The sequence below is a fragment of the Vollenhovia emeryi genome, unplaced genomic scaffold, assembly GCF_000949405.1.
Source record: "Vollenhovia emeryi isolate VEMERY1.0 unplaced genomic scaffold, V.emery_V1.0 DF939218.1, whole genome shotgun sequence".
Classification (NCBI taxonomy): domain Eukaryota; kingdom Metazoa; phylum Arthropoda; class Insecta; order Hymenoptera; family Formicidae; genus Vollenhovia; species Vollenhovia emeryi.
In genome coordinates, this window is record NW_011967148.1 from 420314 (window position 1) to 431638 (window position 11325).

At 43.4% G+C, this 11325-nt stretch overlaps 1 protein-coding gene across 4 annotated transcripts in view; it reads right to left on the minus strand.

The window, feature by feature from the left end:
- Positions 1 to 2379: 2379 nt before the first annotated feature.
- LOC105560897 (tripartite motif-containing protein 2-like) overlaps positions 2380 to 11325 on the minus strand; it is a 14922-nt gene continuing 5976 nt past the window's right edge. For 2 of the 4 annotated variants that reach the window (XM_012010403.1, XM_012010404.1), the window contains exons 3-12: positions 9656 to 9818; positions 8558 to 8731; positions 8281 to 8484; positions 7654 to 7902; positions 7384 to 7570; positions 6346 to 6782; positions 6084 to 6266; positions 5907 to 6014; positions 5682 to 5820; positions 2380 to 5519 (exon numbers count right to left, since the gene is read on the minus strand). In XM_012010403.1, the coding sequence (XP_011865793.1) occupies positions 5281 to 5519; positions 5682 to 5820; positions 5907 to 6014; positions 6084 to 6266; positions 6346 to 6782; positions 7384 to 7570; positions 7654 to 7902; positions 8281 to 8484; positions 8558 to 8731; positions 9656 to 9818 (2083 nt within the window). In that variant the 3' untranslated portion in view covers positions 2380 to 5280. Of the gene's footprint in view, positions 5520 to 5681; positions 5821 to 5906; positions 6015 to 6083; positions 6267 to 6345; positions 6783 to 7383; positions 7571 to 7653; positions 7903 to 8280; positions 8485 to 8557; positions 8732 to 9655; positions 9819 to 10217; positions 11030 to 11325 lie in introns of those variants that run through there. The other 2 variants (XM_012010405.1, XM_012010402.1) reach the window with 2 other exon arrangements.

An 11325-nucleotide genomic window follows, 5' to 3' on the forward strand; every position in this document is an offset into this window, starting at 1 on the left:
CGGCGGTGGCGGCGGCGACGGCGGCGGCGGCTGCGGCGGTGGCGGCGATTCGAGGGTCCGCGCGCGCGGACCAAAACGGACGCGCACCTGGCGGCTTCCTCCTTGGCTCGGCGGCCGCTCTTTCTCTCAGGGCGCGGGAGTCCTCCCGACGAGTCGCGCGCGCAACCGACTACGGGACTGCGGGCAGCTTCGGGGACGCCTGGCGTCCCGACGTGGAGGCACCCGCGCTAAGCGCTACCACCGGGGCGATTCTCGGCGCGGCGGCCGGACGTATTCCCGAGCGACGAGTCGACGGCGACGGCGACGGCAGCGGCGGCGACGACGGCGGCGGCGGCGGCGGCAGCGGCGGCGGCGGCGCGACGACAATGCCCTACGCGTCTTGTCATTTGCAATGTTCTGCTGGCTGGTTCTCGGCACGCGCGTCACGTGACCGCCCGTACTCGCTGGCCATTGGGTGGCGCGGCGCCCGCGGAGCGTTGTACTACGCGAGGACGTGCGGCACACCGCGTTCCATTCACTACCACCGTAGCGGCCCCAACACCGCGGTGAGTGCAGCTAGCGTCCTATAGCCGTCTCGCTCTCTCGTTCCCGCGCGCGGCCGTCTCCGTCGCGCGCGCTCAGGGACGTCGACTCCCACGCGCGCTGGCACGGACGGGCCTCGGGCTTCGGCGACTTCGCCCCAGCTCCGACTTGTCCGCGACTCGCCGATCGTTCCGCGTCGGACGGCGAAATTAATTGTCTCATCCGCGCTCCAACAAGACACGGCGGTATTGCTCGAGCGATTTAATTACTTGGAGTCCAAGTACTCCAAGTGTCATCTTTGGTGCTTGGAGAATTTGTAACTTAAAGTACGCAATGCCGAACACGAACTCCGACTTGTCCGGTTGATCGCGGCGAGACTTCCGCGTCAGACGGCGAAATTAATTGCTTCATCCGCGCTCCAACAAAATACGCCGGTAATGCTCGAGCGATTTAATTACTTGGAGTCGTTGGTCCAAGTACTCCAAGTGTCATCTTTGGTACTTGGAGAATTTGTAACTTAAAGTAACGCGATACTGAATACGATTCAATAGTCTATTCAGTCAGCGGACAGAATAAATGCTCATAGGATCAACCAAGCGAGACGCCATAAATTTGGAAGCGGACCGGGAGATCTATTGAAAAAACAAAAAGATTCGATATCCTCGTTGAACAAAATAAATCTCCCCCGGGACTGCACTCTCTCGATTTATTCGACCATAAGCGCGCTCGGGAGGGAAACGAGTGTCGTCTATGGTCAAAACCACTCGGTGAATCAAGCTTACATATTTATTTACAATGTACTTTATGTTACAGCGTGACAGAGTCATGATATATAAGTGTTACAGTTATATCTGACGTATGACTAGATTAAACAATATCAAAAAATACAAACGAGAAATATATATCAGTCTGAGTTTGCACGGTGTTTGCGAACGGGTGGCTCAACGATTCGTAAAGAAAAGGGGGACGGGGAGAGAAAGAAAGAGGGATATCGAGTCAATCGGTACTTCTGGTAGACACTTAGGCGACAATAGGACGTTGACGTACATTAAATCAGGCTTGGCTTTCAGGATCAGACTTGGAAACAAAATGACACTCCGCAATCAATGCGCTAGGTTCTCGCTGAATAGATATTCATCGAATGACTGATAGAACCAGAAATTTCGGAACGTAGGTCTACATGCAGGGCGAGGATAAAGTATGGAAAGCCCTAAAGTTTTTCAAAACTATGGCACTTCAGAAACAAATGTCTGAGACAAAAGTTGTGTGGTTTCAAGCGGGACATAAGATGGATAACATTTGTTTCTAAAATGCATAATTCTCGAAAACTTTAGGGGTTTCCATATTTTTTCTTCACCCTGTATATATATAGAACAATCGATATACAAATTACTCCGATGAAAATTCTGATTTGATTCTCGACCTGCCGCGACTCCGTTTCCACTCTAGCACTTTGACGTCGTACGCGAGCACATTTTTCCTTGGGAATTTGCGTACTGATATTTTTCATTTAGTTCCCACTGGCAATCACACGTAGGTAACGATTAACGCCCGTTTCTACCAATGCAGATTAACTTTAATCTCGGTTTAATTTACTTTCCACCTTTTTCCAACTCTTAGGCCCGGTTTCACCAACGTCGCTTAACTTTAAGCCATAGTTTAACTCGTTCTTTGTCCCTTTCCAACTGTTACTTTAGAAAGAGACAAACATGAATTAAACTCAGACCTGGTGTCACCAACGTCGTTTAACTTTAAGCTTAGCTTGGCCCGGTTTCACCAAACGTCTTCGTGTTCATGTTTGTCTCTTTCTAAAGTAACAGTTGGAGAGAGACAAAGAACGAATTAAGCTAGGCTTGAAGTTAAGCGATGTTGACGAAACCGGGCCTTAGAACTAGAAAACGATTTAAAAAAAACAAGTTAAACCGAGACCAAAGTTAATCTACATTGGTAGAAATTGACATAAGTGAGGAATACGTTTTTCTACTCAAACGCCACGATTCCCAAGGAAATGTACGAATCACGTACGATTACAATCAAGTGACGTTCCAAGTGTTAAGCGCATCGGCGTGACTTGTCGGTTTGAACAGAAGAAATATATTTATATATCAATCAATCGTCATGAGATATAAACCGTACGGTGGCATCTTCTCAATAAAGGCACTGTTATGCTTTCCGCTAAGGACTAACGTGTTAATGCGTTTTATGGTGACTCGTCGTATTCGTACGTACATATACAAGCAATATGCGACAATTTATATTAAATGTAGCCTATGGTAGATCACTCTGCGAAGCAGTTCACGAGGAATGTCGTATCGCTACGATACAGTCCGAAAAAAAAATAGGAGGTCGCTGAAAGATCTTGCGCGTTCGTCGCAAAAATATAAACCGCAAAAGTCATCATTTACACTTTCGTTGAATTTAAATCGCATGCCATATATGTTCTACGCATAGCTCCGCATTTGTCCTAAGAAAGGTTTTTACAAGGATTACTCGTGTCGATATTAACATGGCAAATGATTCTAAAAAAAAAAATGTAACTAGCATAAGTCACGTAAAAGATAAAATGGCATAAGGGTGTTAGAGCTAATTACTTTAAGAATCGATTCTTACACAGAGATATACAAGTTAGTTACGTGAAAAAATATTTTCCCGCTGTAAAGAAATGGAAACTTGTAAGCCGTACGCGTGTAAGTTTATCACTCTCGGTGTCAAGAAGTAAGTATCGAGGAATAAGTAGATATGCATCATGGTGATATTTAGCTAACATTTCATCGATTGTAGCCGCGATCTCCAGACGGGCGTTAAGTATTTCCGGATACACGAGTGATCGCGCGAATCCTACTGCTTATGTAATTTGTCCAGAGCAACTTGAACGTACACGTTACGAGACGTGTCTCAACGATGGAAATCATTTGCACACTCGGGTGAAATTTGTAAGAGCGACGAAAAATCTGGATCGTCTTTTTTTAACAACAAATTCCGTTACGACGAACGATACTGTAGGCCTTCAAAAAAGTACATCATTGTCGAGAGAATCGCGTGTCTCTCACGAAATTTGGAAAATATCTCTAGATAAATAAATCGCGTCGCCAATTCTATCAAAATGTATAATAATACTGAAAAAATATATATACAATTCTTATCGTATTTCTAGTTATTTGCATAGCTATCTTACATTACTTATAATTTGTTTTTTATTAATAAAAAAAGAACAAATCACGTAGTGCCAAAATAAATTACCCGAATTTCTTGCTTGTTAGGAACACAAGAAACCTTTCCGGGTAATAAATGCTGCAAAGTTTACACAGTAAAATAAAAAGGAGCAAAAAATATGAAAACTACGATTTCCATATTACAGAGAATATAAATTAAAAAACATGGCGTACAGAATAACAAAATGATTCAGAAACATCAACAGTTTCGAATTTAAGAAAAACGTTTCCACGTTAAAAACTTTGGTTAAAATGAAGGTGCTCACAGTTCAAAGAAATTTTCTTTCATCTCAACAGTATTATATCCAAGCAATCTACTCATATATGCTTGATGTGATGCAAAGCCCTGTACTCTATCATGAAAGAGATGTATTTTAAAATAATATAGAACGGCAGTGTATATATAATATATATAATACTTTTTTATATAACATTATACACCCGCGAATAATGATGCTCTCCTTATTGAAACAAATCAAGACTAGAAGTTGTTCAGATTATCTTGATAGTTTAGTGCTACGATGTAATTTCTTCTATCTTATCTTAACGAATTTCTAAAACGCTAAGCTAAGAAAAAATTGAACGTATCGTGTGAAAATATAAATTCAGAGGAGCACCAGAGATAGTCTCCTCCAGTTTTACCCGCCTAAATTTAATATAAAAATAATATTGTAGTATTTAAACCGATTGTTAAAATGTTACTTAAAAACCAGTTTTATCTAAAATAATACAGATTTACCTTTCCTTATTTTTAGCAATTCAAGTTTTAGAATTTTTTATGTCTCACGAGATGAATATTTACGTAGTTACGTATATTATGTACCGAATTTTAATTCAGTTTTACTTTAAGCGAGCTTGTGCAAATCAAGAACATTGGGATATGAATTTCTTATTATTCAATGTATGATCTAATATGATTGTGATTGTCATATGTAGATGCATGTTTGACATGTGAAGCAAGATAAACAACTTTCAAGCTTAATTTGGCAAAGTTAGGAAAGGATTATCATCCACCGATGTATCTAGATTAGTCAGCAACAACAGAGTTGCTTTTTTTGCATTCAAACGATTAAATATTAATCGCAATGACTTAAAAAATTATATCAAATAAAAAAGGTATACATACAATAAGTACTGAGCATTTCGCATGACTTGTTTGAAACGGTAAAAATTTTTGTATACCCACAGATATGCGGGAAACGAGAGAAAGCAGCGCCGAACGTAAAAAATTAAATACATAAAACACAGCTGAAGGCAAAATACAAATTGTAATATATAATGCTACATATTGCAAACCGAATAGTAATAGTAATGTCAGGTTTACCTTCGACATGACTATTTTATCCCACGTCTTATACTAATTTATAAACTATATATAAAAATTTATAAAAACATAGGCATTACATTCGCAATATGTGATGTTACAAGTTTCACAAAAACCTGATTAAATAATTCTAAATTATGATTGACTTTTGGTACCTCTGAGCTTTCCTCTGGCTTGCGAATTTGAATTTTTATGCTTAAACAAACAATGACTGTTTTTTTTTTACCAGTACCTGTACTTCTTTATACAATCATTGCCCAAGTCCACTACCACGAGGTGATTATCTGGCAGCACCGCTATGCCCGAGGGGCGTCGCAATTTCGAGCTGTGCGAGTCGATCTCGGTTAAAATATTACCTCCGCCTAGCTTTAGTACTTGTATTATGCTACGACCCTTGTCCGTACGAGTGCCGATTATTTTGCCCTCCGCGTCCACGGCTATTCCTCCGTAGATACCTTTTCCTGTCGCATACACAAATCAGATATAGTAAAATCTTCATCCTCGTTACGACGAAGTAAATTTTCTACTTTAACTATAGTATCACGATAGTACTATATCTCTCAAGTTATTTTTAGCAGCGGGATATCTTGGAGAAATATCCGACTACGTGTAGAGAAACTTACCTTTGCCTTCGGAATATACTTCCTCGGAGAAATCTCCCTTCGCGGAGAAGACTTGAATTCTGCTATCGGCAACTAAAATCTCACCGGCCGGACCGACAGTTACAGAACTGATTAGCTTGAACGTGCCTCTCTTACCGACCTGTTAACGTTTCGTGATAACTATACGAGGACCATACGAAGCAACTTGCAGTGAAAGTTCATATATTTATGTAAACAAATATTAACCTGGAATAATATCTTGCCATCCGAATCGAACACGAATACACAGCTCTGACCGTTGTCAGCGACAAGTATGTGGCCGTAACTCTTGTCCACTGCAATGTCTATGGGCTCCTGGAATAAGGAACCAATGTCGTAATTACGAAGTGCTTGGGTGACTTTTGCACGATAAAAATTACCAACTTGAAACGCGTTGTGCGTGAAAGATCGGATCGTATCACCCAACGAAGTCATTTCCGTGATCTTTCGCGTCCGCCAATTTACGACCACGAGACCTTGTTGAGAAATACCTATTCCCGTACAACTGCGGCCCTCCAAGCCATCATTGTTTATATGCCTTTGAAACTCCAAATCACAATTGAGTACCTGAAATATTACAGAAACATTCGAATATTCTTACCGCGTTATCCAAATATTGTGTTCCCTAATATTATTTCAAACAGACCTTAATACGAGAATTTCCAGTATCCAAAATATAAATCATCCCTTCGTCGTCCACCGCAACCGAAACTGGCTGGTGGAACTCATCTTTCCCGTTGCCACGTCTTCCATATATTTTAGTAGGTTCATTGTGCTCAGTCGCGTCGAAAAATAGCGGATAATCCTTTATAGGTCGTTCAAACACCGACACCTTCAAAACGTATCTACTCGCGGTCGGTGGCCGGAAGTAAATCTCATAAGTTCCATTCTCCAGGTCTTTTACTTCCGTCTCGATGGGAGCGTTCTGATGTTCCGCGTGCATGTTGTCTGCGAGCGTCAATTCGGCGCTAATAAGATCACCGCCGACGTTCCGGGGATGACCGTGATAATCCACCGTTTCGACAATGACGATTGTCTGCAGCTTCACTATCGCCAGGTCTTTCAATCTCGCTCGACACAAACCTGATATAAAAAGGCATAAGTATAGAAAATGCGTCACATTGCAAATTAAAGCCGATTCATGCGTGACGGTAAGGGCCTGAGCAGAAAGAACGCAGGCCTGTTCAAACTACAGGGACTCTAGTTGTGTGCGTGCACCTCACAAGGATAGGGACAGCATTTATGCCGGTGCGTGTACGTCCATTCTTTGCGCGTTGACTTCCGACATCGACTTGCGTCTTACTACGGAATTGCGAACACTTACGACAGTCTTTCTACTCAGGTACTAACTACAGATTTCTGTACACTACTAGACTTCTATCTTTGAGCTGATAAGTGAGGCAAGAGTTCCACCATGTCTCAATTGGCAGTTGCCAGAATCCAATTCTGACATCAGCATTGGATTCAGCAACCCAAAAAACCTATATATGCACTAATAATCTTACGAAAGATCCTTCTTGAAAGTGTGTGACTGAAAAAATGTACATTTCCATTCTAGTAGTATATAGAAGTCTGTGGCCCTAACTCACAAATCTACATCTTACGTCAGAAGTAAGAAGCGTGTTGTAGTAAACGACCAATCTCTAAAGTCGCTACTTTACTGTATTATTAATCCTTGAGATACCTGGCAATGTTGTACTGGAACGTACTCGTCCTAAGTTGCTCAGCGCCTGCTCCAATTGGGAGAGAGCGTCGTTGTGATTAAACTCGAACGTGATAAAAGCGTTCTCCTTGGGCTCGCTGAGAGCGGTCGCTGCGTCCAGCTGATCAGACAGGCTGTTAATGCGTTGGGTAATATTCCGGACCTCGACCTGTCGGATTAAATCTCACGGTGCGTAAAACGATACGCGCGGGAAGTAACGTTAGACCAATGTATTTCTTTATCACGCTCTACCTGATATTGCAATCCTTCGCATTCTTGCTCCACTTTGGTTTTCTCCGCCTCAATAAGAGAATGTTGCTCCTCAAGCACGTGCTTCTTGTCACGAGCGGCGGCAGTTACGGCGGCTTGCAGCTCCGTCCGACGTTTCTCTATCTTGGCGATGATCTCCGCAAACTCCGTGTCCACCGCGCTCAAACACTTTTCCGTAGACGCCTCCAAACGGTGCAACTCCGTGCTTACAGAATCCTGTGCCTGTGTTAACTAAAAAACGTAACTCTTAACTCAGTAAGGATAGAGTTGTACCACGTATTACAATTTAATGACAATTCTCACTGCTTCATTTGTAAGCGTTATTTGGTGTACGAGCAACACACATAAAAAATTAAGTAATGCTATTACAAATATGATTGTAAATAATACTTGAGAAATTTTTACATGTATGTATAAGCGAGAGACACTTTTATACATATAAATGGCTTTTTGGATATAACTTAAGTACATATACGCAGACATAGTCATATGAAGCATACAAAAATTAAGTATACAACAATAAAGAAATGAAAATGGAGCACATTAAAAGCTGTATCGGACAATACAAGGAACGGTGCTTAAAAGTTAAAAAGAAAAACTAGTCTTCACCTTGGATATACACTCGTTAGCTTTGTAAAGCAATATTTCGGACATTCGTTTTATCGCAATGCTAAAGGGGATGATTGTATGTTCTGTGCATCCAGGCGACGTCCCCGCGTGTGTCCCACCGGTACACACTGTACAGAACACGGTATCACATGTTTCGCAAAATAATAATTCCTGATTTATATGAACTGAACACTTTGGGATGACCTGCAAATAGATAACGACGTAACGACACTGAGACTATTCGGGAACAAAAATTTATCCGTACGCTCGGACGTACCTCTCGTCTCTGCCGAGACATGAGGTCCAGCAGTTGGTTGACGAGAAAACTCGGGGGCAGTGCAGGTACCCCTCCACGAGGAATAGTGATTAATTCTCTACAAATGGGGCATCTAAACGCTCCTGTCTCTCGTGTTTGGGACGCAGCGATCCTTGTTAAACAATGTAAACATACCTAAAACAGATTCCAAATTATTAATATGCACATATATACATTACACGCAGCGTGCAACGTACATATACCCAACTATCAAGATGACACGACGTGTTAATAACGTTTTAACGACGTCTCTAACGTCGCTTGACATCATCTTGCTACTTGGGGTAAGCTGTACCGTTTTATACTTAATCCAGGGATGGAAAAGTTACTTTTTAAAAGTAACTAGTTACCGTTACTTAAAAACTAACAATTCGTTACTCTTTTAATTCTGAAACGAGATCAGACCAACTAAAGCATCTACTTTTGCAATATTTTTTTTACTAACAAAGATATTAATAAAAACAATTTTGTGTCTTAAAGTTGTGAAACCATGACAAATTTAACAAGATCAATTTTAAAACACTCAAAATGTAAATAAACCATTTTTACTTCTACGAAGAGTATCGATATAGTAAAGTTTTTTTTATTGAACTCTCAATTTTTTTGTTCACATTTTTGACGTAACAATTTTAAACCTATCTTAAATATAACAACCCATGATAATAACAGATAATGACTATCGTTGATGCCTAAAGATTAAATACAGGGTGTTAGAAAAAATCATTCAATATTTACATGGTAGATAGGACACACCATACTGAGTAAAAAAAAAACCTAAATGAACATGGTTCGACCTATGTATATTTAGGTTTTTTACTCAGTACGGTGTGTCCTATCTACCATATAGATATCGAATGGTTTTAGACAGTGAGTCATTCATACGATGCTAACATACAAAAATGTTCGTATCTCAGAAACGGTTGAGTTTTCGACCTACGTTTCTTTAGGTTTTTTACTCAGTACGGTGTGTCCCATCTATCATATAAATATTGAATCGTTTTAGACAGTGAGTCAATCATACGGTGCTAACATGCAAAAATGTTTATGCACAAATCGTACCGTGTGTGAACATGGTAGTAATTTAGGTGTATGCTCGCTGCCATCGTAAACACAGAGACAGGTGCCGCAGGTTAAAAAACTCTCGTTGAAATCTTCATAATTTATACTGACTGTCTCTACGAGCATGGAGCTCATGCTGACCATCCTCTCCCCAAGCCGCGTCCTGAAAGAGAAAAATTGCCAATTAACGTGCGAGTGCGCCGGAACGTATATTTGAAAATACAAAAGAACTAGTGAAGGTAAACAGAAAAATAAAAATGCAGATACGCGATTCAAATAAAAGAACAATTCGTTCGGCTGCTTGTTCAAGATTTGACAATACTTCTGCGCCAGGATAAAAGTTCCTGTAAAGCGGAGTCTTGCACAGCGACTCGCGCAATTAATCATCAAGATAAATAAAACAGACACGCATAAAGATTCCCTTATCCAAACTTCTTTCGCCGAGAATAAGTTGGAACGAAGGATGGGACACTTCGAACAGATCGCTTCTCCGAGCGTCCGTCCGCGCGAGCAAAGCAATTTATCGCGGGGTGCGTTCGCCGAAAAAAGGACAGGCACTCACTGTATAGCCAAACGCAACGCCTCCATAATGGCTATTATGCTCCGGCCGCCGCTCTATCCGAAGCGCGTCCCGTCGTGCCTCCTTGGAAATCCTGAGGGACCCAACGATCACGTCGCATGTCGCGTCAACGCGTCACCCTCGCCGGACACGGGGGAGAGAGACGGACGACTCGCGGTGGCAAACGCAACCATGTCGCGGAATTGCGACGGGCAACCCCGGGCCGCGACGCGACGCGAAGCGCCGGATCGATTCCGAGTTCCTCGCGGAACGGGGTAACCCACGGGAACGCGGATCGTCCGTGCCGAGGCGACGCCGCGTCTCCCTACGGTGGCAGCGGCCGCATGTCTCGCGGACGCTTATATAAATAAATGCGCCGGGACGCTCGGCGCGCGCGCGCGCGCTCGCGTCGTCGGCCCCTTTGTCTACCTCCGCTCCACGCGATCCGTCGTCCGCACGAGCGGAGGGAGCGGACTCGCGCGCGCTACATCGAATTCCGCGCGCCGCATCGGACCGACGGAAACTCTCTCGGCGGCGGATCTTCCTCGCGACGAGGGGGCAGAGGGGACGCTCCCTGGCGAATTTTCTCTTCCGGGAGGCCGCCCGGCGGTCCAAGTCTCTTGTTCGCGTAGACACACGAGACACACGCGATCAACGGGGCCGACGTCGGAATCGGATCGCGGCGCGTCGCAATCGTCGCATTTTCCCTCGGCGGGACACAACAACGCGGACGACGGCTGCGGCGGCGGCGACGGATGGCACAGCGAGCCGCATCAGCTGCAGAGCGCAGCGAGCAGCGACTCACGTTCGTGCGCCACAGCTGCGCGCGTTCGTCGCCCGCGGCTGGTCACCGGCACCACCGTGGCACGCGCGGGCGCCCCTCGAGCACGGATTTTCGATCCGGTTTCCGCGATTTAATTGAATCGGCGCGAACGGAGGGGGGACATGTGCTCTCGCCCATTGTGAAACTAAGGCCCGGTTTCACCAAACGTCGCTCAACCTTAATCTCAGCTTAATTCACGTTTGTCTCCTTCTAAAGGAACAATTGGTAAGAGACAACGGACGAATTAAGCTAGGCTTAAAGTTAAACAACATTGGTGAAACCGGACCT